This window comes from Lynx rufus, unplaced genomic scaffold (assembly GCF_022079265.1).
Source record: "Lynx rufus isolate CCGP_SWC_20201006 ecotype Redwood Valley unplaced genomic scaffold, mLynRuf1.p SCAF_4, whole genome shotgun sequence".
In the NCBI taxonomy this organism is placed as follows: domain Eukaryota; kingdom Metazoa; phylum Chordata; class Mammalia; order Carnivora; family Felidae; genus Lynx; species Lynx rufus.
The window spans coordinates 18,571,357-18,598,653 of NW_025814856.1; the positions used below are offsets into that span (position 1 = coordinate 18,571,357).

Genomic DNA, 27,297 nt, shown 5'->3' on the forward strand with positions numbered 1-27,297 from the left:
GCTCTGAGGAGCTAACCTCCCTTCTCTGAGGCAAGCTGCTCACCGCCCCCCACCCCCCACCTCACTCTAAGCCTGAGAGGTCTGGATCAGGCCAGACGGTTCGACCACCTAGCCCCCTGCGCTACCCCCAAGTGCCTCCAGACCCCCTTGTCTGGCCGCCCCTTCTCTGCACCCCTTGCCAGCCCCAGCTCCTCGGTTCTTTGTTCGAACGTCTCTCCTCCGTCCCTCCCTCTCTCCTCCCTCTCTCCTCCTCCCTCCCGCCTGCCTCCCTCCCTTGCTCCCTCCCGCCAGGCTTCTTTCCTTCTTTCTCTGCTCTCCTCCTGGTGGGCTCCCAGGTGGCGGTGGCTGTTCCTTCTCTGTCCACCCACCTGGTTCGCCTGACTGGGGGCTTCTCTGAGGCCGAGGCTAAGTGGAATACATCTAGGGGCTGGCAGAGGGGAAGCAGCTGTGGAAGTGCCCTCCCTTTCCTTCTCTCTGTCCCTGTCTTCCTCTTCTTCCTTCCCTCTTCTCTTCTCTTTTCCATCCCTCACGTGGCCAAAGAGGGAGCCTGGACTTGGGTCTGAAGCCCCAGCAGACTTGATCATCCCCCATTCACTCCTTTAAAGGGCCAGGGCATTGTGAGAGGTCCCTGTAGGGGCCCAGTGGGGCAAACCCCTCCACCTTCCTGGATACCTTGGGGGCTCTAATGCTGTCCTTGGTGACCCTGCCCTTGTTACCACCACAACGGATGCAGAAGAAATGAGGTTATTGGGGTGGGGGGGGGATGTGAGTTAACCTGAGCCCCCTGATACATAGGATCAAAGGTTTCTGAGGGACCCAGACTGTATCTTGCCCTCCCCAAGCCAGGACAGTGTTCCCCAGCTTCCTTGAGCCCCACCCCACTAGCAGGTCAAGTTCTTGAGCAAACACATGCTTGTGAGGACGTGTGTGGGCATGCAAGTGTGGACGTGTGTATATCCACAACTGTTAGTGGGGGCCTCCCAGGTGTATCGGAGGGTGATGGTGGCTGTACAGCCCTTTCTCCTACCTGCCCCCTCTCACCAGAGCCTGCTATTCAGTCAGCACCAGCTTTGTGCCCCAACAGACTGGGGGAGGGGCTGGTTCTGTTCTCCCCTCCCCCAGCCAGTCTCCCCAGGAGGGAGCTTCTGTGATGGGTGGGGGATCTTGAAGCAACTTGAGAGGTGTGTCAGGCACTCTGGAGAGGGTGTTCCCACAGAGGGCACCACCTGGGGAATGGGCCAGGAGGCCTGAAGCTGCACTTCCTGTCTGAAGAACCGCCAGTGGTTTGCCCTGGTAGGAGAGGCAAGGGCTCCGGGGCTCCTGGGGAGGTGGGTCTAGGGAGGCCTCAGGGTCTGTTGAGTGGAGCCTGACAGATGTGGATCCTGGGCCTTGCCTCAGCATATGGCAGCCAGTGCAGGGGATTAACAGGCCACAATACCTGTCACCCTACTCCAGGGTCCTAGAAATGGGCCTAGGGTCTTGCCTCCCATGGGAAAAGAGAATAGACAGGGCAGACCTGGAGGATGGGGCTCACACTGTCATTCTTGGTGCCCCCACCCCCAGTGTATCTGGGTAGGGGGGGTTGGGAATTGGCGCTGGGTTTTGCCGGGAGGGAGCAATATGTTCTGACAACTGGTGCTGGGCTGCGTTTACCCAACAGCCAGCCTGCCTGGGGAGACAATATTTGAAAAACATAGTATCAAAACTTGGACCTGCTGGGATATGGGGGTTCTGAGGACACCAAGGTTGGCTCAGACCCCGCCCCAGGCCTGTTGGCCATCCCAGCTCCACTTTCTTTGCTCTCTAGAGGCAGAGCTGGAACTCACCTGGCAGCAAGTCCTTCTGTACATCTTACCTGGATCCCTCCTGCTGTGATTTCAGATTTTGCCTCCCCTTTTCTAGCTGCTGTCTCTCCCACTTTGGGCTGTCTGTGTGTGTCTCACTTATCCTCCACTCTCTCCCATGCCTCTACCCCAGTAATCAGGTTCAATTTCCCTGTACTGGGAGGATAGGTTTGGCTGGAGCAGGCAGGACTGGATCCATCTCTTCCTCCAATCCTTGAGGTGGGCGAGGGAAGGAGCAGCCCATTTGGTTGGGGGTGGGCACAAAAGAGAGAGCCTGCTGGGAACTGGAGGGGACTGTAAGATTGCCTGCTTCAGCAGGACCCTGTGAATGGAATTCAGGATGCTGGGGTGGGGGGCATTGTTTGAGTCTCCAGTGGCCCCTGTTACCTCTGGTGACCCCAGGCTGCACCTGGTTGTTTGGTCTTCAGGTCCATTGGCTACACCTTCCCAGACAAAGGCAGGTACAAAAAAGTATATCAAGTTTGCACACTGGGGCTTTCATGGTCCCAGGCTGAGGGTGTGAGCAAGGAGAGTTGGTAGGGGAGGACGCCCCTATCTGCCTTATACATTTTGATTTTGGTTCCCCCTTCCCAGGTGTCCAGACAGCCGAGCCTGCTTCCTGGGCCCTAGGCCCCTCCCACAATGCCTGTTGCTGGTCTTCTCCTTTGGGCTTCCCTACTGACTGGGGCCTGGCCAGCCACCCCCACCCAGGACCACCTCCCAGCCACGCCCCGGGTCCGGCTCTCATTCAAAGGTAAGAGGCTGCCTTGCCCTGGCATCCTCATCCTCTGTCCACAGAGCTTGGCCCGATGCTGAGGAGACAGGGAAGACAAGGCAAAAAAGACATATTGTGCAGCCACGTGGGTCACCCTGGTTGTGTGGGTGGGGAGGGGAAGGACAATGGTAACTTGCCAGGAAAGGCTGGAGAACGGGCCACGTAGACATTTCAGAGAAGTCTCTCGAGTCTGGGCCCCTTCTGGAGGCAGAATGTGGGGTCTCAGGCTGGGTGGCCTAGGGTCTGCAGAGTGCCTTCCTCTGTGTGATAGATAATTGGGGAGAGAGAGATGCCACTTCCTCCAAACTTGTGGAAGCCCTTCCTTGCCACAGCTCTGTGTCTGGTCCTGCCCTGGATGGTCCCTGGGGTGGAAGGGCAGATAGTCAGGTGGACACTGAGGCCTCAGGAAGCTGGAGAGGCAGGACCTACTCTGCTGGGGTGTGGGTCTCTAGATGGGAGAGGTTCCCAGGAATCAGGGAGGGTGCTGTTGGCTGTGAGGGGAGGGCAGGCTACCTGGCGAGTTCAAGGAGAACACATGGTAAGAGACAGGTCTGAGCTCCTGAGATCCCCAATGAACACGTTGCTTTGGAAGTCACTGGAAGGTTTTAATGATGGGTTGGGGTCTGCAGAGTGAGAGGTTCCCCAGCTTCATTGCCTTTGTACCTCACCCACTGGCAGTGAATACACATGGCACACACTCAGGGTGTCCAAATGGCTCACTCACGAGCCACTTCCTCAAAGGTCTGTGTGATCAGAAGATTCTCCCCTCCGCCTGGGAAAAGGGGTGGCAGCCATGCTGGGATCCGGGGGATCTGGGGTCACTGCTGAGTTCTCCTCTGGCCCAAGGTCACTGTGTCCAGTGGGCTGCCCTGGGTGGGGCCCACTCAGCCCTGGCTGGCCAGATTTCCGGGCACACATATTGGGGTGAAAGGCTGGGCTGACTTTTCCTTCCTCAGGTTTGGCCGAGATCCAGCCTCCTCCTCACCATGTTCCCACGTCCCCATGTCCCCAGCAGAGCCCCTCCCTTGTCCTTATCCCACCATGTGAGTCGATGGGGGGAATGAGGAGTGCATTTCTGAAGATGCACCTGGAAGAAGTCCAGTGTGGGGCCTGTGGAATGGGCTGAGGGTGATGCTTTTGGTTGTAAGAGTACCCCTTGCCCCCAGGCCTGGGAAGGGGAGAGATTTATTCTGCCGTTACCTCCATGCTTCCCTGGTGGATTTCCTTAGAGCAGATTAATAAATCTTGAAGGGGCCTGGCCCCCCCCTCACTCCCTTCCCAGCCCAGGGTGCCGGCAGGGGGAGCAGAGCATCCCCTCCCCCCACTAGGGCAAGGGGGGTGGGGGCTTGTCTTCATACCTCTGGGACCCTAGAACCCAGACATACACCCTGGGTAGTATTTTTGTCATCACCCTGGAGACCTATGAGGGGAAGCAAGAGAGATAAGACTTAGGGAGTTCCTCTATATGCTCCTTTTAAACCTTCTTAGACCTCCAGAGACAAAGGGCCAAAGACTTTTGTTCCTGTTTTCCAGAGAGAGAAACCGAGGCTCAGGCAAGGGCAGGGCCAAGGTCGGGCAGGAGGCAGAGGCGAGGCCAGAAATAGAACCCTGGTGTCCTGGCCTTGCTGACGCCCACATTGGTCAGGTCGATTCCTTCTCAATTAGCTCTGAAGCCGACACCCGCAGTGACTAAAAGCCCAGCTTGCTGGCAGCCAGCCTATGGTGCTGACTGCTGTGGCAGCCTGGGGTGGGGCCATAGGGTGCCTGGGGCCACCCTATCCCAGGTCTCTGTGCCCTCACACACACAGGCTTCCCGGCCCTGGATGACTTTCCCCATTCCCCACTTACCTCATGTCCTAGTTGTATGCTTAGAAATCACTTAATTTAGCAGATACTTGAGTCCCTACTCTGTGCCAGGCCTCATGCTGAGTACCAAGGGGTCTGCAGTGAACAAGTCTCAATCAGACTGGCTGAAAAGATAATGGACATCCAGTTGGTCAGTGCCACCTGGGAACCCAGCGCTTACTGTGCACCAGGCCCTATGTATCCACCCCCCATGCTGGACCGTCTCAGCACAGTCATGTACACAAAGTGGCCCTTGGTGAAGAGTAGGTCCTCACTAAGCATTTACAGAGAATGGATACCATCGGCCATAGAAACTGGGATCTCACAGCCAGGCCAGGGACTAGAAAAGGGGTGGGGGTGGGTGGGTAAGGGCTTCTTCTCCCAGGCATACCTGAGGTTCATAGAGAGGGTTGCTCTCAGAAGCGCTGGTGGTCACTTTGGCTTTATGCCTCAGTTTCTCCTTCTGTGCCTTGCCTGGATATAGCAGTTGGCGTACCAGGCCCCAGGGACTCAACCTAGGCCCTCCTCCCACCCCCCCCCACCCCCACCCTTGGTCTTGCTGCAGTTGGGAGGTGCCAGTTCCGGCCTGGTTGGGCCAGACCCTCCCGAGCCGGAGGTGCTGGCATGAGGGGCCACACTGCCCAGGGCAGCTAAAGGAACAAAGGCAGGAACTGGACCAGGCTTGGGCTTGCTGCCTGTGCATTTGCCTGGGCACCCCAGCCAGGCCAAAAGCTGAGAAAGTGTAAGGGAGAAGGGGCCCAAGGTTCAGTTAGAGTCCAGGTAAGGGGGGCTCCTATGGCCCATCTCCTGAGCTTCCATTAGCAACACAGCCAAGGTCAGGCAGAAGTGAGGGGTCAAGTGGGGAAGATTTCCAGGAGAGATGAGGTGTCCTCTGAGAGCTCATGGATGCTTGGGACCAGAGAGCCTGGACAGCAGGACCCTTTCCTCCACCCATCCTTGTCTGGAGTCCCCTTAACCCCAGAGTCCCTGGCCAAGCCTAGAAGAAAAAGCTTTCCCTTCCCCCATCCTGAGATGACCCAAGCCAGGGGGCACCACCTCCCTCTGCAGCAGGGAGGTGTGAGTGCCCTGCCAGGTCCTTTGTTCAGCTTGGGGAATGTTTACTTTATCCCAGGAAGCCACCCCCACAATATGCAGCTGCCTGCTGCCTGGGCTGGCTTTGGCCAGGACACGGGGGCCAAGAGGTGTTTGGTGGAGGAAAAGGGTCCTTTCTGTGATGACATGAGGTGGCTGGGCTACTGGGGAAACCAAGGCAGGAGTAGGGAGATAGAGCAGAAGAGTCAGGAAAGATGAAAATAATAGAAGTAACAGTAGGTACCCATGATGATAACCATGTGGTGGTGTCTCCAAGGCCTGAGAGGGGTCTCCATGGGTTTTCTGTGAGGTTTCCTGTCACTCAGCAACAGCAGAGCCTGGCTCTGTCTGATGTCTGAGCTTGTCTCAGGACCGAGAGAGTGAAGGGTGGATTGGGGGAAGCAGGTATAGCCCTCTTCCATGAGCTAGGGACAGGGCTCCAGGATCCTGCAGTGCTGGCCTTAGCCTTCCCAGCCTCATTTCCTAAGGAGAGGGTTGAGGTTGCACTGGGCAGGCTTCTCATACCCTCTGCTTACAGAAGCAACAGCACTTGGGTTTGCTTATTTCCTGTAAATCCAGCCCTCCGTCATCCCAGTCCACTACTGATCAGAGTCCCCTAGGAAGCTGTCTCCTTTTGGAGAAGGAAAACAAGGGTCCAGGAGAGGAAAGGGCTCCTGTGTTCAGAGTAGCCCTGGAGTTTGGATCTTCTCTAATTCCAGGCATAACTGGCTTGCTCTGTGGGGAACGACACTCTGTAGGTGGAGGGTGAGTGGGTAGGTGCTGGTCACTGCCTATGCACCCACCCCAGCCCAGCCTCTGAGCCTCTGGGGCTAATGGCCCAGAATAGTGCCACTACTTACGTCATCTGCATGTGGCATCAGAGAACCAGAGTGGCCAGGTCTCCTTGTTAGGAAATGATGAGATTGGAGGTTAGGAGAGGTCATAGCCCGTTTACTTCACCCAAGTGGGGGATGAAGAGTGGGTGAATATGGGTTCAGGTGGAAGTGCCTTTAGCCCTGATGGAGCATTGCCCCACCCCCAGGCCTGACTGCACAGTGAGGAGTGGGGGATGTGCCCTTGCCTCCCCAGGGGCTCCCTGGCCAGCCAAAGGAGGCTAGGAGATTCAGAACACAGAAGAGGAGGTGTTGGGGAGAGGCCAGAGGTGGCACCAGGGAACTGGGTAGAGGTCAGGTGTTTCTGATAGCTACAGTGGGATTTGGAGCTAGCAAACTGGGGAGGGGCCGGTATTCCAGATGAGCCAGGAGGAGGGAGGTAGGAAGACCCAAAGCGTGAACTTGAGCCCAGATTCCTGCATTTAGGATCTCAGTTTTCCAGGAAATGGGAACTGCCTTACTCCTGAGAGGGGACTTGGAAGTGGCCACTTCGGGAGTTGGGAGGTCCTGGAGGCTGGCTGCCCCTCAGCTGGCCAGCAATTGGCGCGTGGAGAGAATGGAGTAGGTCCTGGTACTTGCTGAGAACCTGTCTCAGGCCCAGCCTGAGTCAGCCAGTTCAGGTCTGGGGGCCTTCAGCTGTGGTCCTTCCAGGTCCAGCCAAGCCTCAAACGGGACCGCCACTAGCTGGGCCTCAGCAGCACAGGCCTTGTCTCTGGTTCCCTGGCATGACGCCCGCCCCTCCCTCTCTGGCTCCAGCTTCCCTTGGCACTGAGTGAGGAGCTGGTGCATGCTCAAGGAGTAAATCATGTTCCTTGGCAGCCCCCGCTGCTTCGTAATCGTAAAGAATTTAAAGAGAAACCGCCAAGATAAAAATCTCATTCTGGCCCATAAAGGTATCTTTCACTCTGTGGCTTTGGAGGCAGCGGCCTTAGAGTGGGCTTCTGGTTGTCTGCACCTGTATGTATGCACCTCCAACCCTGTGACCCCTCCAGGGGTGGCAGGGGGCCCAGAGGTTGTCTTCAGAGCCGTGGGTACTTGGCCCCTGACCCCTGGGAGACCTCCAGCTCCTTCCATGGGACTTAAATTTGGTAGAATTCGAAGGTGGTGGTGGTTGAGAGGGCTGTCCCTGAAGGCAGACAAGCCTGCCTTCTACCTTTGTCAGCTGTGTGACCCCGGGCAGGTGGCTTAGCCTCTCCAGGACGTGGCTCCCCCTGTGTAAGGTGGGGACCACAGTGGCTCAGTGCAGGCAGCATCCTGAAGGCTTAGGCTGCTTTGCTTGCATCCTGGCCGTGGATAGATCTTGAGTAGTGAGCCTCTCTGTGTCCCTGCTGCATTGTCTGTAAAGTGGGGATAAGAATGGTTTTGGCCTCACTGGGAGGCCTCACGTGGGAGGATTAACTTTGTGAATGCAGTTATGGCTCCTGTGAAGGAAGTCTCGGGACTTCCTAACTAGGAGCTATGCTGAGGGTGGCAGAGGGGTGAGGGCTGGTCCTGGGGGAGGCCCAAGGAGTTCTGCACTACTTCACCTCTCCCTCGAGATTTCTAACCTTTGGTGAAGGTGACAGTGTTTGGAAAGGACTGCAGAAGGTACCCTGAGCCCTGTTCTGGGAGTGGGGTCAGGCAGAAATAGGATGCCACTATCATGGGCATCCGGTCAGGCTTCCTGGAGGAGGCTGCATCTCAACAGGGTCAGGGAGACTGGGAGGGAAGAGCAAGAAGCAGAGGTGAGGTGTGTGTGCCATAATACCTGGGGGAAGGGCAAGATACTGGATGGAGTCCTGCTCTTGCTGCTTTGACATAGCGTTTGTACTTGTTCCTTGTGGTTTTTAAGCTCTTTGTTCCTCATGGCAAAGGCACCAAATACATATGGTGAGGAAAATCCAATGAGAGAGGTGCACTGGGTAGGGCATGCCTTGGAGGGAGCTCCCCACACTGAGATGAGCTCCCCACTCTGTTTGGGACCCATGAGCAGCCACAGTGACCCCTCTCTGAGCACTGTTATGGCTCCTACAGCTTGTGTTAGGGGTGACTGGACCCCTTGCTCACTTGGGCATCTGTACCACTGGGCTGAGAGCATGGTTGCCTGGCCTGGCCTGGTACTGTCCTGGGAATTTGAGCCCCATCTCAAGGGAGCCCTTGGAGTTTTGGAGAAGCAGAGAAGATTCCTGCTGCATTTTTCTTAGAAATAGCAAGAGGGCCTTTGCCAGAGGCCTGGATGCCAGAAGGCTCCGGTCTGAATCCAAAGCTCAGCTCACGTGGGTGCCTGAGCTTGGCAGGCCTGTAGCCACCGCTTCCCACCCCGCCACCGCTCCACCCCTCCCCCACTACTGCTCTCCCCCCTCAACATACCCCAGGCTGTTTAGCAGTCTCAGGGAGGGTGGAGGCCTCCTGGGTTCCAGACCCTGACCACTGGTCCTGACCCAGCAACGAATGGGCCTGGGTGGTGGCTGCTGGCCTAGGATCCAGGAGGCCTGCCTGTGGGGGAGGGAGGCCTCAGCTAGGCTGACCTGTGGCGTTCTCACCGGGGCTGCTGGCAAGTACGGGTATCTGCTGCATCTCTGTAGGGCAGGGACAGCCCCAAAGCAACAGACCCCTCCAGGGACCAGGAAGTCTTTGGGGTGAGAGGCCTCAGCTCCAGATCCCCCTTCCCCCACTCTTCTTCCTTCCTTCCTCCCTCCCCGCATCCCCCCCCCTCGCCTCCACCCCTCCCATCCCCACCCTGACCCCCTCTTTGGCTTCCTACCCGGACGTGCTCTTTCCTCTGAGGTCTCTGCACCCAGCCAAGAGCCATGTTTCTTTCCACTTAGGGCTTGGTGCTGATGCTCTCATTTCCCTCCAAGGGCAGCGTCCACTGCCTGTGTATTTGCCGGTCGGCCAGCATGGTGGGTCCCTTTGGGTCAGACGCTACAACTGGCTGAGGAACAACTAGAACTCAGGGGCCCTGTGGGCTCCTGCAACACCCAGGGGGCCTCTGCCCAGGGCGGCCTGTGCTATCGCTGTCGCTCTCGTTTGTTTTGTTTAACACCCTCCTGTCCCAGCACCAGGCTTGTGTGGAGAACTCACTGCCTTCCTGGACTGGTGACCAGCTGAGTCCTGTTTGGTCTCCCAATTCTGTCCTATTGCATCCCCTAAGGCTGACCCTAAGTACACATCTGTCTGTTCAATGCCTCAGTTTCCCCATCTGAGTGTTGGGAAGGAGACTGAGACTGTCCGGACATCCTGGGACTCTCTGGGTGGGTGACATGAAGGGCTTGTAGGGACCCCAGGAGTCCAAGGAGGGCAACAGAGGTGGGGGCTGGGTGCAGGGCAGGGGGAGGGTCTTGACACCCACTAGCCTGTCAGTCCCATCCTGGCCTGTCCGTCTGGTTGATTTATCGGAGTAAATGAGCCATGGAGAGTTTGTTGTCTTTTGCAGTCACAGGGAGGAGGTGGCGGGGGAGGGAGGGAAGGAGTGAGGGGTTTCCGGGCTAGGTCTGGAATGTGGGAGGCGGGGTGGGCCCCTGAGGCCAGTGGAGCTGGAGGCCCGATCCACTCTCCCCACCTGAGAAATGGATCAGTGCGACCCCTCCCCACAGGGCCAACTGTCTTCCCAACCCCCTTCATGCTTCTTGGGGCACATTCCTGTGTGAGCTGCTTGCCTGGCCCAGGCTGCTGTCTCCTACCCATGCACAGGGGCTGCCTGGTCCCTGCAGGCCAGCTTTGCCCCTGCACTGTGTCCTTTCCAAACAGGGGTAGAGCTCTGAGTTCTGCCTGGCTGGTAAATGCCCAAAGGTGTCCTCGTAGGCATCTGCACATGCTGTTAAGGGTCCTACATGGACCTACAAGGGTCCGCCTGGCTCCGTCACCAGCCCAGACCCAGATGATCAGGTGCCATGGGGGTGGGCAGGGATCACTGGAGCACCTAGGCTAGAGAGCTCCCTACCTGCTGGGACAAAACAGTCGAAAGTTATTGGACATCCTCGTGGGAGAGAGGTGTAGAACCCTGGGTTTCCAGCCGGCGTGTGTGCCAGGGTATGACCCTGCTGCGTCTTCCCTCCTGGCTTTTCCTGGGTCAGGTTGAGCTGTGCCCCCAGCCTGTCCTCTCCTGGGCGGAGTAGGCGGGCACTGGGGCGGAACGGGCGTGGGAATAGCATGGCTGAGCCTGCTGGCCCCAGGCTCCAGCCCTCAGCCCCCAGCCCCCAAAATGGGAGGGAAGCCTACAGTGGAGCTTTAGCCCAGCTGGGTGGCTCCAGCTTGGCTCTGGCTTGGTGTTTACTGAAGAGCTGGGATGTTTACAGTAGCCCTTAAGAGGGGCCCCCTAGTTCCAGAGGATTTCCCAACTTGAGGGTCCCACTGGGGCTCTTCAGACTTCACCACCTTCCCACACCCCTGGGGTAGCATTTCAGAGTATAGGGACTGCAGCCATCCCTACCCTCACCAGGACTGGGCCAGTGTCACAGCACCTGTCCCTCTGCCCTCCACCCTGGTCTTGTGTCCCTTTCCCCTGGAGGAGCCGACATTCCCAGGAAGTGGCTGCTCTAGATGGTGAAATACGGTAACTGGGTCCCTAGTTCAGACTTTTAAATTAAATTCAATCAGAGCAGTTATTGAATATAAACACACCGAGTCATTTACATGTTAATTATGTTGAATGGACTACAAGGCCATAATTAGTTGCTAATTGGGTGAGAGCGGCTGTAATTGGTTTTGTTGGCACCGACCTGGCTCACCTGCCTGGGGGGAAGGGGGGGCGAGTGTGGATGGCTCCTGGGGAGGCCTCTGGGTGTCCAATATGGAAAGCCTGGCTCAGGATTGGGTTGGAGGGGACAGATATTAAGGGGTTTGGGGCCAGAGGAACTGGAACCTACCCCCCAGGGAAGAGGCAGCTTAAACCCTGGGTCTGGTTTCTAGGGATTCTCATTCAGAACATTCCCCGGATAGAAAAGGGACTGAGACAGCAAGCCCCTGGATCAGCTGTGACAGTCTCCCCTGTCCAGCTCCATGTGGGACCTGACCCTGAACTAATGGTAAATGCCCAAGAGAGTCCATGGGAGCACAAGACAGATGTCATCCTGGTATATATCCCTGCAGATGCTGGGGCCCTGAGTTGGCCTGGCCAGTGTTTAGGTTTTGGCTTTGGGGTATTAATGAGGTGGGTGTGCTAAGCGGGGGGGGGGGGGGGGGGGGGGGAGTGAGGGGGAGGGAAGGTGCATGGAAAGGCTTCAGGGGCTGCCCTGCCCCCAGCTCAGTCTGGCTGGGGCTCCCAGGGTTGTAAGGCTGCGGCCAGGGACTGAGGCCTTCCGGCTGGCCGCTCATTAAAAGAGGATTAGGCTGGGAGCCAGGGGGCCAGCCCAGCCCCCAGGCCTTCCTCTGGGGCCCCTCACAGCTTTGGGGGGGTCATAAGGGGCTGGGGGCCACCCCTCCCTAGAGCCCCCTGGGGCATCCAGTAGGGACTGTCTAGGCCCTGCCACTCCTTCTGCCGCCAGTGCTGACATCTCATCCACCTCAGTTTCGTTCCTTGGAAGGGCAGGAGGATAAAGCACTGACAGAGACCCTGGCCAGCACCCCCACCTCTCACCCCCAACCTCATTTTTCTTTAGCTCAGGGATTAGGGCTGCTCTGGCCCACATGAGGTCAGAGGTCAGGGCTGGGCTTCAGGAACCCTCTATCACCCCCAGTACTCAAGCACAGCCAGGGGAGGTGACACTGTCAGTCAGGACCTGCTGCTTTGTGAGGCTGTAACCAAGGGGGCGGGGTACCACCTCCACTCCAGGACCCCCTTTTTACAGCAGCCCCTGCCTCACTGACAACAGAGCCCGTGTCCTAGAGACGGGCAGCAGGGGTCGGCAGCAGGGGTCAGGGCCGCCCACTTGGGGTCTTCGGGTGAGGGCTGCAGACACACCTCCTTAGTGCTGTCCACACCCACCACATCCTTTAAAGTGAGGCATCGGCTGCTTCCAGCAGGGAGGAAACAGAGACCCCCAAGGCTAAACCCCTATGGACTAAGAATGTTCCTGCCTCTGGACGTTTGCCAGGCCATTCTGGGCCAGGACCTTGAGTGTCTAATGGCCATGGGGAAGTTCTAGAGGCTGGGAACGACTGCGGAAATGAGGTGTCTGATGCCAGAAAAGGCTCTTCCTTCCCAATGACGGGAAAAGCCTTCCCGGATGTCGCCCCACCCGACCTGTGCCCAGCCTGGGTGAGGGTATGGGGGTGGGGTGCCCTTCCCAGGAGGCATTATCTGGGCACACCATACTCTCTCCCCAAGGTCAAAGCTTATCCAGACTTGAGTTCTGACATCCACAGAACCTTTGATTGTGCCCCAGCCCTCCCTCAGTAGTGCCATGGAGATGGGGGAGAGGTGACACTCCTGCTATCAGAGCTGGGCCTGGGATAAGTGGAGCAGAGGAGAGGACAGGCCTGAGGACATGGCAAGGCCAGGTCAACACCGACCCCCACAACAGATGCCCCCTTGGACCCCCAGTTCCCCTTGGCCCAAGTCTCTGCTCCTTAGTGGGGCTGGGGGCCAGGAGGATCTAGCCCTGCTGATGCTACAGGTGTCAGAGCAGGAAACCCAGGACTACTGGCCCACTTCCTGCTCTGTCCCAGGCTTCTTGGAAGAATGAAGGCCTCCAGCTCCTTTGCCCTATGGCAGGTTAGAGAAGGGGGACAGGATACTAGTTTCACTTCTCACCCTATGTCTTGAGGTGAGCACCACTCTCCTCTGGGCCTCAGTCTTCCCGTCTGGTGTTGGGGTACAGGGCTGTCATGGGGACTTTTGTTTTAATTCTTTCCTACAATCTGACATGAGTGAGATGAGCACTGCAGCCATGGACTGCTATGTCCACAGCCCTATACCCAGTTTACTCCGGGGACCTGGAAAAGTCATCCTTCTCCACCTCAGTTTTCCTTTCTGTAAGCTGGGTTTAGATGGATGATTCAGGGTTTAACTCTGCTCCTGAGTTGGGGGTGGGGTGGAGACAGGCTAGAGTTAGGGGAAGGCTGGGGCTGAGTCAACAGGAAGCCCCTTCCTGCCCCATGGCCTTCTCTGCTCCTCACCCAGCACTAGGAAATGGTATAGCCGGGATGTCCTCCAAGAGATGGTGACATCTGGGAGCCAGCTTGCATGGGGAAAGAACTTGGGACCACATCCCATTCTCCTGTCCCCAGCAAGGCAGAGACACCCCATGAAAGATGGTGGGGGGGAAGTCCCAAGAAATACTCTGCTGTCAGCATTTCCCAGAGTTCGAAGCAAGACCCTCACCTTCAGGGATCACCTTGAGTGTCAGTATTAGGAGGGCTCAAGAGATGGTCTAGATAGGAAAATGAGGACAGAGTGCCTTGACTGGGGTTATGAAGCCCACGCCAAAGTCAAAGATTCCTGACCTTTGGTCCCACCCCTTTCCCACCCCACATGGCCTCATGGGGGCTCCCCCTCAAAGTTTCCACAGTGACCAAAACATCATGTCCTGTGACAACAGAGCCATTGACGCCATATCCCATGGCCACTGGGAGGGGTCCCTGGGGTCCTGAGTCACATGCCCTGTTGACGGAGGGAGAGTTACCTTCAGGCCTTGCCCTCCCAGTGGGTAGTGCTCACCACCAGGACTGGCTTTGCCTGGGCCTGCATCTCCTTTAGCCCCAAGGACCATGGGCCTGGGTGGGAATCCTATCCCTATGCGCTTGGTCCTGTCACTTCTCTTCTCTGTGCCTTGCTGTGCTCATCTGTAAATCAGATGTTGTCAGCTCAGGGTTTTGCACATAATAGGTGCTTGATGAGTAAATGGGAGGCTCCCTCCAGCCCCACCTCCACCCAGGGGTTAGGGAGCAGGGACTGCAGGTTTCGGAGGAAGGATGTCAGATCATAGGGAGTCTCCTGCTCCCCATGTAGGTCTGCTGAATGAATGGTCTCTCCCCTGCCTTTTTCACAGAAGGGGATGGAGCCTGGAGTGCTGGGGCTCTGAGTTGTGGAGGGTTACTTGGACTTGGGGCTTGGGTACTGGATCACAGAAGGGGGTTCCAAATTACAGAGACCCAAGACTGGACAGGGATGGAGGGTAGATGTCCCTGGGGCTAGGTATTTGGAGCTTACTCTACCCTAGGTAGGGAAAAGTAGGTACACACTTGAACCCCTGCCTCCCTCTCCTCCATTGCCCCCCAAATGCCCCCTAACCCAGTAGAACGGGTAAGGGTACAACAAAGACCGTGCCCCCAGCCAGGGTATAAATAACCCCTGGCGGGCTGTCCCAGCCTGGGGGGGCTCCGCTGGCAGCCCCACTTCCTCTCTGGCTGCTTCCTGGCCCTGGGGGTGGGGGAGTGTTTACTTTCCTGTTGTCACTATGGCTGGGTGGCCAGGCAGGGGACTCCAAGTGGCCCAACAACAGGTGCAGGACAGGTGCCCAGGCTGCCCTGCCTAGGACTTCAGAGGCACCGCCGGACAGGCGGGTGAAGCCGTAGCCAGGCAGGGATCGGCCCTTTGATCCCTTGGCGTCCCTGCGTCCCAGCGGTTGGCCAAGGTCATCACCTGTATTCTCTCATTGCCACATAGGGCCGGGCAGGGCAAGGCCTTTGCTTGCCCCCCACCCCAGCCCCTCAGATGTAATTCTGGGTCTGCTGTGGGAGTCCCCTGGCTCCCAGCCCACTTCCCACGCCCATCTCAGCACATCCTGGAGCTCCCGTCCGAAGCTACTCTCAGGCACAGCCCCTCCAGCTCCACTTCAGGGTCCTAGCACACAGCAGGGGTCATGGTCAGCCAGGCCAGTCAGAGACAGCTGCCTGAGTCAAGGTCGACTTTGACTGATGGGATGAGGCCACCTGCTGGTCCCATCTTCTGATGGCATCTAGGGCCTCGGATCTCAGCTTTTCTCCCTTTCCAGAACTCCCCCTTGATTGCCTCACCTAGGAAATGGGTTACCAGCTGTGATGTGGGAAGATAGTATATGTATGAACGCCTTCATGAGTGCCTTATCTGGTGCAGGACATGTGTGTGCACACGTGTGTGCCTGGGCCACGTGCACACATGCATGTGCTCTTCTGTGTGCCGCCATCTCAAGCCTCCTGTGCTGGTGAATATTCGTCACCTTCACTATAATCTTTCCTCTCCTGCTGAGCTAAAAATAGCTGGGAGTGGGTGGAGGAGGGGCTTGACAAGAAGACCCCTTGGCTCTCCCCATCCCAGAGGAAGGTTCCCAAGTTTTCTAGAGTCCTGTGTTTGTCATTGGCCTGTCACTGGCCGAGTTTCTTCCTGTCCTTCATCCCTAGAAATGAGGACTTTCCCCCAGCAGTCTGGGGATGGGAGGGCCAGGGCTGCCAGACTCATGCAGAAGAGAAATGAAGGACTCAATGGGACCCTGCCCCCAGGCTTGGGACACTAGTGCTAGGGGGAGGGCTTCTTTCCCAGGAAAGACTATTCCTGGCTGGTTCAAAGTGGCCTGAAAATTCCACCTGCAGCAGCCCAGTGGGATCTGGGGGAAATCCAAGTTCTGTTGGACAGTATAGCTCCAGCAGGGCTTTTCAGTGTCCTGGCTAACCAGCTTCAGACAAGGTGGGGACCATGGTGTGTGTCAGCTTGGCCTTCTGTCTGGTGGGCAGCTGGGGTGAGGACAGGGCATCCCAATCTGTGCCAGCGTCTGCAGGCTGTCCTGGATGCACCTGCCCCCCACCCCCAACGCCCTAACCCTAACCCTAACCCTTTTAGGCCCCTGTGGAAAGCAGGCCCCACCCTGAGTGTGGGAGCATTAACCCCCAGCTGAGCAAAGACTCTTTGATGCTATCACGTGCCCTGGTCCACGCCCACTGGCTTTCATTGGGACCCAGAGACTGGCTGGGGCTGCCCATGAGTCAGGGCTTTAGCTCTGGGTGTGGCTCTTTCGCTGGCCTGCCCACCTGTCCCACTTTCTCCTCTCAGCATCTCAGGGACTAGAGAGGGAGCTCCATAAGCTCTAGAGGGGAAGCTAGGGGTTTAAGACGATTGTGTGGTAGGGGTCCCCCCCCCCATCAAAGGGGACATGTCTGGCTGGTCCCCAAGGATCCTAACTGCTGCCCTGACCTCCACCCACAGAACTTAAGGCCACAGGCACTGCCCACTTCTTCAACTTCCTGCTCAACACAACCGACTACCGAATCCTGCTCAAAGACGAGGACCATGACCGCATGTACGTGGGCAGCAAAGACTATGTGCTGTCCCTGGACCTCCATGACATCAACCGCGAGCCCCTCATTGTAAGGGCCAGCCCCGGTGCCAGGTTGGGGGGATGAAGAACATGGGGCCCCAGGGCTGCACCCTCTGATCCCTGTCTCTGGCAGATCCACTGGGCGGCTTCCCCACAGCGCATTGAGGAGTGCGTGCTCTCAGGCAAGGATGGCAATGTGAGTGCAGAGAGGTCTACAGGTGGCATGGGGGGGGCGTGGGGGCAGGTGACCTCAGGGAGGTAGTGGGGCCAGGAAGGCAACTGGGCACCTCCTTGGCTTTCCCTCTGGCCCCAGGGTGAGTGCGGGAACTTCGTCAGGCTCATCCAGCCCTGGAACCGAACACACCTGTATGTGTGTGGGACTGGCGCCTACAACCCCATGTGCACCTATGTAAACCGTGGCCGCCGTGCCCAGGTAAGCCGTGCCCACCCTGGCCCTGTGCTGCCCCATTAGTGGCCATGTGCCAGGGTTCTGATGGGAGGATGAGCTTGAACCCCAGCCCTACTACTTTCCAGCCCTGTGACCTTGGGTGAGTGACTTCTTTCACTTCTCAGAGCCTCGGTTTCCTCACCTGAAGATGGGGCTAATAGCTGCCTTTCTCACAGGTTGGTGTGAGGAGGAGGCAGTGAGCTAACGCTCCCAAGGCTCTTAGCACTGTGCCTGGCATATAGTAAGCGCTCGCTCCATACGTGCAACAGTTCTCCTGGCTGTGCCTGTGGACCGTGCCCCTGCAGCCAAGCCAGAGGGCCTGGCAGGGCCTCGGCATCAGGAGGCTGGACACCTGGGTCAGCTTCTCCCACACGGCCTGGGGGAGAGCTGCCCCTTCCCCAGCTCTGCCCCACCCTGCCCGCTTCTGCCTTTTTCCATTTCCATGTGGGCATGTATGTAAGCTGGTGTGACCTTGTAGGACAATTGTGAGAGTGATTGGACTTAGGGACACGTGTGTGCAGGTGCTCGACAAGCTGTGTGTATGTGTGCACGCACAGGCACATATGTGTACTCTGGGGGTCCGGGTGCTCGCGTGTGTTCCTGGCACGTGTGGTGTGAGAGGCTGGCAGCCCGGGCCCGCTCCCCCAGCCCCTGCCACCCCTGGTTCTAACCCCTGTTCCTCATCTTCTCAGGCCACGCCCTGGACCCAGATGCAGGTGGTCAAAGGCCGAGGCAGCAGAGCCACGGATGGTGCCCTCCGCCCGACGCCCACAGCCCCACGCCAGGTGGGACTCATCCCTCCAGGCCCTTGCCGGGCAGCACTGCCTCTGAACTGAACTCACCCTGGGCCTGGCCTTCCAGCCAGGAACCTGCACCCCAGGCCAGTCTCCTCAGGGTCTTCCCTGTACTCTGGGAACCCCATCCCACTCCTTCCCTGGCAGTGCCCTCAGGCTCTGAAGGCATTCCCAGCTGGATTCATGTCAGCCTCAGTGAGCCCCTACAGGCAAGAGATCATGAAGGACCAGGTAGGGAAGACAGCCTGAGGACAGCAGTGCTTCAGCCCTCAACATATGTGTGTAGACGTGCATGAGCATCTGCCAACATACGCTTGGGCACGTGTTGTGCATTCTCAAACTCACACCTTAGGTAGCATCCAGAGTCAGAATGTGCCACATGTATGCAGTCTGCCATATTACTCTCAGGTGTCCATGCCCCATGCCTCTGTGGGTCGTGGGTTGACACAGGTGTCCCACATACTCCCATGCTTGGGACTCTGCTCCCTTGGGGTGGAAGGGACAGAACTGTCTGTCCACTAGTCACAACTCAGGACTGGGCTGGGGGGCCTGGGGCTGGGCAGGGGCGGGCAGGGGGGCAGGGGCTGCCAGTGAATGATAGAGCAAGTGGTCACTTGAGCAGGTGTGTCTGTGACGGGGAGTGCTGAAAAGTGGGGCCGTTCAGACTGCACGTGTGCCCAGGGTGTGAGCGGTGGGTTCCGTGTGCTGACAGTGATGCGTGCCAAGCTGTGTGTGCAGCCCCATGCGTGCAGAAAGTCATGTGTGCAGAGTGTAACTGGAAGTGGGCCTGTGTACACCTTCCCATCACCATCCCTGCCACCTGCTGCCACCTCCTTCCTGCCTCTGTGCCTCTCTCTTTTCCCTCCCTTCGTCCCACGAGCTCATCCTGGTCCCAGTGCCTTCAACAACCTTTCTCCTAGCATCTTCAGGGCTGGGCTGGGAGGCATGGGGGGCTTTGTGAATCCCATGTGGTCTGGGCTGGACCCCTCAACTCCTTGCCCACTGTGGAGACATGGGGAAGTGGGGGCTCTGTTGAGGGGCAGAGGAAAGGCTATGGCCTATTATTCTGTCCTGAGGACCACAGGTAGGACATAAAGCCTGGGGACACGGTACCCTCAAAGCCTTCTGGCCTGGTGAGACCTGGCAACAAAGGTCAGGACCAAAGGCCTTTGGTCAGTACCTCCTGCCCTGGTCAGGCGGTCAGCCTCATCTTGGCCAAGGACAGGCAGCCACAGCTCAGGTCAAGCCCAAGGGGGCCCTGACCAGAGTCATCCTGAACCAGTTGGCATGGAGGGGCTTCAGCCCCTGATTCCCAGGTCTTATCTGAGACCAGGAAGTAGCTCCCTTGGAACGTGCAGCGTGGCCCTGCCCTGGGAGATCTGGCTGGACAGTTAAAACACAAGGATATCTGGGGAGTGAAGGGGTGGCTTCAGGGTGTCCCTCGGGGCCTGCTCTCACCCTGGGAGCCTGATGACCCTTGCCCTCCCCAGCTGTGGGACCAGCTTGGACGATGCTGAGCTCCCCTCTGCCCTGCAGGATTACATCTTCTACCTGGAGCCCGAGAGACTCGAGTCAGGGAAGGGCAAGTGTCCGTACGACCCCAAGCTGGACACGGCCTCAGCCCTCATCAGTGAGTGCCTCCACCCCACCCTGGTTCTACAGCCTAAGTGCGTGGCCTCTGCCTCTGGAATGGGGGTCATGGCACCAACACTTACCTCAGGGCAGAGACCATGACCATGCCATCCCTGAACCCTCCCATGGGGCCCCACCTGTCAGGGGGAGGGTTATAGACCAGACTCCAGTGTGAGCTGAGGGGTAGAGACTAGTGGTGTGAGCCTCTCTCCAGAGTGGGTACCCCCAGAAGGGGGTACAAGGGGGGCCAGATCCTACCCTAAAATAGTGTCCATGCAAAGGCCAGACCCCTCCCAGCCACAGGCCACCTAAGAGAGAAGAGAAGCTCGGTCTGTACTGGGAGAGGTATGAGGGGAGTGGTTCCCTATACATTCTTGGTTTGTCTGGGAGGCTGGGAGAGCCCCACAAGGAAGCACGGATGGAGAGCCGTGGCCCTCTGACCAGCGGGGGGGGGGGGGGCGGTTTGTGTCAGGTCTGGCCCAGGAGAGTTGGGAGAGTGTTCTCTGAGGAGGGGTCCTGCCTGGGACCTCATGAGTAGCTGCTGCCCCTACCGCCAGGTTGGGTGAGCCCACCAGGCCCCTGGTCCCTGTACTCTGCCTGTTTTCTGGCTGCCCGACCCAGTCTGCCTCTCAGAGCAACTGCTGAGCACTGTGCCACCTCCAAGCTTGGGAAGGGTCTTGGGGTGGGGGTGGGAGACATTATCCTCCCCGTCTTGGTGAGTGAAAAGGTCAGCCTGATGGCAGAGCCCTGACCAGGGAGTCTGATGGGGGAAGGCAGGGCCTGCCCTGGGCAAGTCTAGAGCCAGCATGGTTACTAAATCTGCAAATTTTCAGGTATTTTGTGAGCCAGCTCTTATTAAACACAGTTATTACTAAAAATTAAATTATATAATTTACAAATAAATTACCTTGAAACAAAGGTAAAAATACTCAAAACTCATTACTTCCAAATTATTTTACTACATTTTATCATTATCTTTGTTCTTGAGGTTATTTGCATCTGTTGTATTTGTGGGGTAGAAATACTATATTATAGTGTTGGCAGCTCTCCCCGGCTCCACTGTCAGTGACCCCAAGTTAGTAGCTTGAAATCAGCCATGGTGGGAGTATTTACACTACAGAAATTGGCTCTCACTACTAATCAGAGCTAATTGCTGCTAATCCCAACCCTCGCAGAGCCAGGTTGTTTTTTTGTTTTTTTTTAATGTTTATTTATTTTGGAGGCGCTTGGGTGGCTCAGCTGGTTAAGCGTCCAACTTTGGCTCAAGTCATGATCTCATGGTTCTTGAGTTCAAGACCCACGTTGGGCTCCGTGCTATCAGTGCAGAACCTGCTTTGGATCCTCTGTCTCCCTTTCTCTGCCACTTCCCAGCTCGTACTCTCTCTCTCTCTCTCTCTCTCTCAAAAATAAATAAACATTTTTTAAATAAATAAATAAATGTATGTATGTTTATTTATTTATTTTTTTTTTGAGAGAGAGAGGGACAGTGGACCTGAAGCCAGCTCTGCGCTGACAGCAGTGAGCCTGAAGCGGGGCTCGAACTCACAGTGAGATCATTACCTGAGCCGAAGTTGGATGCTTAATTGCTCAGCCACTCAATTGACTGAGCCACCCAGGCAATCCTCAGAGCCAGTTGTTAAACATTTACCAGGACCCCGCTGATGAGACAGTCATGCCCAGGGGAGCCTGAGGGGAAGATCGGACCCTGCTCTGAAGGTCATTTGCGCTGTACCCTGGTCCTAACAAAGGGATCCCCTAACTGACCCACCTGCCCGCCCACAGATGAGGAGCTCTATGCTGGTGTGTACATCGACTTCATGGGCACCGATGCAGCCATCTTCCGCACGCTGGGAAAGCAGACGGCCATGCGCACAGACCAGTACAACTCTCGGTGGCTGAATGGTGAGGGCAGCTTACAAGACCCTGGGTGGGCAGCACATCTAGGATGGGGCAAGATCTTCAAGAGGCACTCATGGGGGGTCTGGCCCTGTGACTGCCTGGGATGGGGAAGAGCGGGGGCTGTTCCTGTACTTGTCCTGGGATTCTGTTGGGGAAAGAGGCCTTGTTGGAGGAGCACTTGCCCAGCTGACCACTGCCTACCTACAGACCCTTCATTCATCCATGCTGAGCTCATCCCTGACAGCGCCGAGCGCAACGACGACAAGCTCTACTTCTTCTTCCGCGAGCGATCGGCAGAGGCACCACAGAGCCCCGCCGTGTATGCCCGCATTGGGCGCATCTGCCTGGTATGCGCTGGCAGGGCCCCATCTCCCCGCCTCCCAACCCAGTGCCAGCTCCAGCAGCCCTACTCCAGCAGGGGGTAAGAGCTGATCTGACCCTGCTCCCTGTCTGTCCCCAGAATGATGACGGTGGCCATTGCTGCCTGGTCAATAAGTGGAGCACGTTCCTGAAGGCACGACTGGTGTGCTCTGTGCCCGGCGAGGATGGCATTGAGACTCACTTCGATGAGCTCCGTGAGTAACCAGCAGGCAGGCTGGGTCCTGTGGCTGCTGTAGGAGGGGTGGGGGCTGGATGGGTGGTCAGGGCACCTTTGGTGGGCCCCCTGGGCAGGAGTGGGCAAGGCCCTGGGACTCCTGGCTAACGCACCCTCCCAGTGTCTTCTCCCTCTGCCCGCAGAGGATGTGTTTGTCCAGCAGACGCAGGATGTGAGGAACCCGGTCATTTATGCTGTCTTTACCTCCTCGGGGTGAGGCTGGGGCCGGGGCTGGCTGTGGCAGGGTGTGGCTTGACTGGGGGATTATATGACTTGTGGAGGACCCCTGCCTGGTGGCAGGCTGTGGGGTGGGGGCAGGCTGGGAAGGGGCCCTGGGCCGAGGGTCTGCCCTGCCCACAGCAGCCGCCTGCCCTGCCCGCAGCTCCGTGTTCCGAGGCTCTGCTGTGTGTGTCTACTCCATGGCTGATATCCGCATGGTCTTCAACGGGCCCTTTGCCCACAAAGAGGGCCCCAACTACCAGTGGATGCCATTCTCAGGGAAGATGCCCTACCCACGGCCTGGCACGGTGAGGACCCCAGTCATTCCACCTTTCCCTTTTCTATGAGGCCTGCTTTGGGTTAGCCCCTTTGTAGACATGGGCCCCACTATCATGGAGCTCCTGGCCAGGTGGGGGAGGCAGAGCATACAAACAAATCAATCTACCATGTATCCATTCAAATAAAGCTGACATTTAAAACAAAACAAAACAGGCGCCTGGCTGGCTCAGTTAGTAGAGCATGTGACTCTTAATTTTGAGGTCATGAGTTTGAGCCTCATGTTGGGCATAGAGCTTACTTAAAAAAATAAATAAAATGAAACGAAATACCACTTACACAGTGTCAGGCTGTGAAGAACCCAGCCAGGACCCTGAAACAAAGATGACAGCCGGGTGTGGCAGGCTGCTTGGAGGGGGTGCTGTTTGGGAGCCAAGACAAAGCTGGAGGGCAAGCTGGAGTTGGCGTAGGTGGCTAATTGTAGCCAGGGAGATGAGGGTGGGCAAGGTCCAGCCTGCAGGGCCTCTGAGGCGGTGGGAGGTGACTCACTTAATCTTGGTGTGATGTGGGCCTCTGCAGGAGTCTAAGCAGGAGAACCGCATGATCTGTTGTGGCTCTGTGGGGGCAGGGCTGGGATGGGGGAGCTGGTCTGAGCAGAGGCCAGGGAAGGCTTCCCCCAATGGTGAACTTGGAGGCCAGAAGGATGGGCTGGAGTTGAGCAGGGGTGCAGGGCAGGCCGAGGGAAAAGTACCAACGAAGGGCAGAGCATGCATAGGGTGTTAAAGGAACTGGGAGCTGTAGTCCCTTGAGGAGGGGTGGGTTGGGGTGAGGGGCAGACTGGAGGAAGGAGACAACAGGGTGGGGAGTGAGGACGTGGAAAAGGAGCGGTCAGCTCTGCCTAATGCCACAAGGTCCTGGTGCATGAGGCCAGGGAGGTGGCTGTGGAATTTGGTTGTGTGGGACCTTGGGACCTCTGCTAGAGCAGGATCTGCAGAGGGGCTGGGTGAGGGGGAAAATCCTGGATGGGAGCTCTGAGGAGCAGAGCAGGTGGATGTGATGGGGACAGACAAAGGAGAGGCCTCTCCTGAAGTTAAGGGCTCCAGCAAGCCCCACCCAGGCCTGACGCTCATCACCTGCCTGCAGTGCCCTGGCGGAACCTTCACACCATCCATGAAGTCCACCAAGGACTACCCTGATGAAGTGATCAACTTCATGCGCAGCCACCCGCTCATGTACCAGGCTGTGTACCCTCTGCAGCGGCGGCCCCTGGTCGTCCGCACAGGCGCTCCCTATCGGCTCACCACTGTCGCCGTGGACCAGGTGGATGCAGCTGATGGGCGCTATGAGGTGCTTTTCCTGGGCACAGGTACCCACTGCTGCTCCCGGTCCCTCCCACGCTGGGCCCGGTGGGTGGAGGGTGCTGATCTATGGGGCTGGGACCTACCCTGCTAGGGGTTGCCACAAGCTTGCCAAGGTCAACTCTGCTACCTTCATCCTTTGGAGCCTAGATAACTGAGAAAAGAAACCCCGTCACCATCCCCAACCCCCCAGGGGCTGGGAGAGCAGGGAAACTGGGCATCTGGGGACCCGTGAATGGTCAGGAAAGAGGGGACAGGTGGCAGACACCTCTAGGATATGTGGGTCCAGATACTGACATACATGCTCTCGTGTGCACATGCGCAGGTGTGCCCATCACAGTTCCAGTCCCTCAACATGGAAATGCCTCCAGCATCCTATGCTCAGCAGTGCCCAAACTGAGGGTCTGGGGTGGGAGGGGCAGACCCTGGCCGTGACCCCCTCCTGCATTATCTTGGGCCCCTGACATCCAGGGAACTTCTTCAACCTTGGCACAGAGCTCCTGCTCCACTGCCCTTGGGGGGTTGGGGCCCTGGTGGGGGAAGGGGCTGAGGCTGGTACCCCTTCCCCAGTGTCCTCAGCCCCACTGAGGCCCTGCCCGGCCCGTTCCAGACCGCGGGACAGTGCAGAAGGTCATCGTGTTGCCCAAGGATGACCAGGAGATGGAGGAGCTAATGCTGGAGGAGGTGGAGGTCTTCAAGGTGGGTATGACACCCAGAACTGTTCGTCTCACCCTGGCCCTCCTTGGTATCAGCTTCTGACTTCAGACTTCAGACCTCTAGGTCAGGACAAGGAGGGCATCCCCAGGGCCCCAAACTAATCCCTATCTTTTTTCAGGACCCAGCACCTGTTAAGACCATGACCATCTCTTCCAAGAGGGTGAGTTTTGGTGAGGTGGGCTGGGGGTAGGGACAGAGCCTGTTCTCCCTTGGGGTCCTGCCCTTGGCATAGGGATGGGGAAACTGAGGCATGGAACGTGATGGGGGCTGGCTGTGGGAAGGCAACTGACAAGCCCCTACCCCTGCTCTCAGCAACAACTGTACGTGGCCTCAGCTGTGGGTGTCACACACCTGAGCCTGCACCGCTGCCAGGCATATGGGGCTGCCTGTGCCGACTGCTGCCTCGCCCGGGACCCCTACTGTGCCTGGGATGGCCAGGCCTGTTCCCGCTACACAGCGTCTTCCAAGAGGTATGGACCCCCAGGCCCTTGGAATTTTAGCCACCGGACCCAGGGCCCTGTCCTGGGGGTTTGGTGGTGGATATATTACCCTAGGGGAGTTTATGGATGGGATTCCTGCCTGGAGTCTTGGGGGTACAGGGGCCTGGGTGGGGGGTGGCAAACTTGCTTGAGAATACTTGCTGAGGCGCTATCCTCATCTAGGCGGAGCCGCCGGCAGGATGTCCGGCATGGGAACCCCATCAGGCAGTGTCGCGGGTTCAACTCCAACGGTGAGTGTGCTGTGACTCACCACTGGGCACTCCTCACAGTGTGGAACCCTGTGAAGTCCATGGAGCTGCTCCCAGGGAAGGATTCTCACGTGGTCCATGGGCATAAGGGGGCTTGGGATTTTAGAGATGGGATGTCCCTAGCCACTCCCTCAAGAAGTGGGTGCCCGATAGTGCAGCCCTGCCTTTATACAGGGTGGATGTCCCTGTATATGCCCCTTGGCACCTGCCTCTGGCCACCCTACAGTCTGCCCAGAGGCAATGCTGCTTTCATGCAGTGCCCCCTTGTTCCACAGCCAACAAGAATACCGTGGAGTCCGTGCAGTACGGTGTGGCTGGGAGTGCAGCCTTCCTCGAATGCCAGCCTCGCTCGCCCCAGGCCACAGTTAAGTGGCTGTTCCAGCGAGATCCCAGTGACCGGCGCCGTGAGGTGATTTCTTATACCCCACAGCCCCCACCGCGGATGTGGGAGTCCCCTGTGCAGTAGAAATTCCCTGTGGGTGAAATGTGATATAGGAGCTGACCCAGAGCAGCCCCCATTCTAAGAAAGCCCTTCCAAGTTCCCTTCCCTATGTGGGAATCATTCAGGTGAATCTAGTTATATGGAAACTCTGGGATTTCTGCATTATATGGAAACCGCTTAATGCCTATTTACATGAAAATTCCATGTGTGTGCTCCATTGGAGGTATACCTCATTATATGGAAATGTCATGTGGTTGAACTCTAGTATATGGGAATTCTGTGGGGTAGCCCTCATTTTATGGCAATGCCTTCCATGCATCTCTCCTTACGTGGAAATTCTATATGGATACGCCAGTTCCCATTAAAAAGAAATTCTTTGTGATTGCTCCAAAATTCTCTTGTTGTACAGAAATCCCCTTATGATCCTGAAATGGAAATGTGTGTGGATGCCTATTCAGATGTTATGTGGAAAACTACTGTGGGATTTTCTTGGTATATGGAAATTCCACATGAGAGCCCCTCCATGGAATGGGCACAGAAGGGGTCTGCTCTGGGAGCTGGCTAGGCAGCCGAGTGGTCACACAACCCCTGAGCCCCCACTCCCTGCCCCTGCAGATTCGTGCGGAGGACCGCTTCCTGCGCACAGAGCAGGGCTTGCTGCTTCGCGCCCTGCAGCTCAGTGACCGTGGCCTCTACTCCTGCACTGCCACCGAGAACAACTTCAAGCATGTCGTCACACGGGTACAGCTGCACGTCCTGGGTCGGGATGCCGTTCATGCTGCCCTCTTCCCACCGCCAGCTGTGAGCGCCCCACCACTGCCAGGCGCCGGCCCCCCCACACCCCCTTACCAGGAGCTGGCCCAACTGCTGGCCCAGCCGGAAGTGGGCCTCATCCACCAGTACTGCCAGGGCTACTGGCGCCATGTGCCCCCAAGCCCCAGGGAGGCCCCGGGGGCACCCAGGCCTCCTGAACCCCAGGACCAGAAAAAGCCCCGGAACCGCCGTCACCACCCTCCAGAGACATGAGGCCAGCTGTCTGAGCCCTGAAATGGGCCAGCCTAGGCCTTGTCCCTTTTAATATAAAAGATATATATATATATATATATATATATATAAAATATCTATATTCTATACACACCCTGCCCCTGCAAAGACAGTATTTATTGGTGGGTTGTATATAGCCTGCCTCAGCGGCAGCACCGTCCAAAACTTAGACCCATGCTGGTCAGAGACGGCAGGAAACAGAGCCCACTTAACCAGGCCCAGCCAGTTGGCAGGGCCAGGCCAGGACCACACAGTCCCCAGACTCAGCTGGGAGTCTACATGCTCAACAGCCATCGCCGGGATCTACAGGACACAAGGAGGGAGCAAGCTCTACCCGGACAGGGAACAGACTGCACACCTTTGCCAGTGTGTGCTATCAGCCTGTGCCACTGGCATAGACGTGGATTCGAGGACTGCTTTGGAGACTGGGAGTGGGGGTGGGGGGCTCAGATGCACTCAGAGAAGGGAAGAAGGGGCCGACACAGGAGGCCGGCCCCTGCCTGGGAGGGGGCACTCAGTCAAGGC

The 27,297-nt window shown here is 57.4% G+C and overlaps 1 protein-coding gene across 2 annotated transcripts; it reads left to right on the forward strand.

The window, feature by feature from the left end:
- Window positions 1-2,486: 2,486 nt before the first annotated feature.
- SEMA3F (semaphorin 3F) lies at window positions 2,487-26,754 on the forward strand. 2 transcript variants are annotated; one of them, XM_047096530.1, is made up of 18 exons: window positions 2,487-2,598; window positions 16,489-16,649; window positions 16,734-16,796; window positions 16,914-17,033; window positions 17,741-17,833; window positions 19,379-19,472; window positions 21,257-21,376; window positions 21,581-21,720; window positions 21,834-21,948; window positions 22,112-22,181; window positions 22,351-22,495; window positions 23,607-23,829; window positions 24,432-24,520; window positions 24,657-24,698; window positions 24,851-25,008; window positions 25,201-25,268; window positions 25,562-25,695; window positions 26,344-26,754. In XM_047096530.1, exons 1-18 carry the CDS (start codon window positions 2,487-2,489, stop codon window positions 26,752-26,754), a joined length of 2,358 nt encoding a protein of 785 aa, XP_046952486.1. The 2 variants fall into 2 exon arrangements, with proteins under 2 accessions (XP_046952486.1, XP_046952487.1); XM_047096531.1 differs by lacking the exon at window positions 17,741-17,833.
- The last annotated feature ends 543 nt before the right edge of the window (window positions 26,755-27,297 follow it).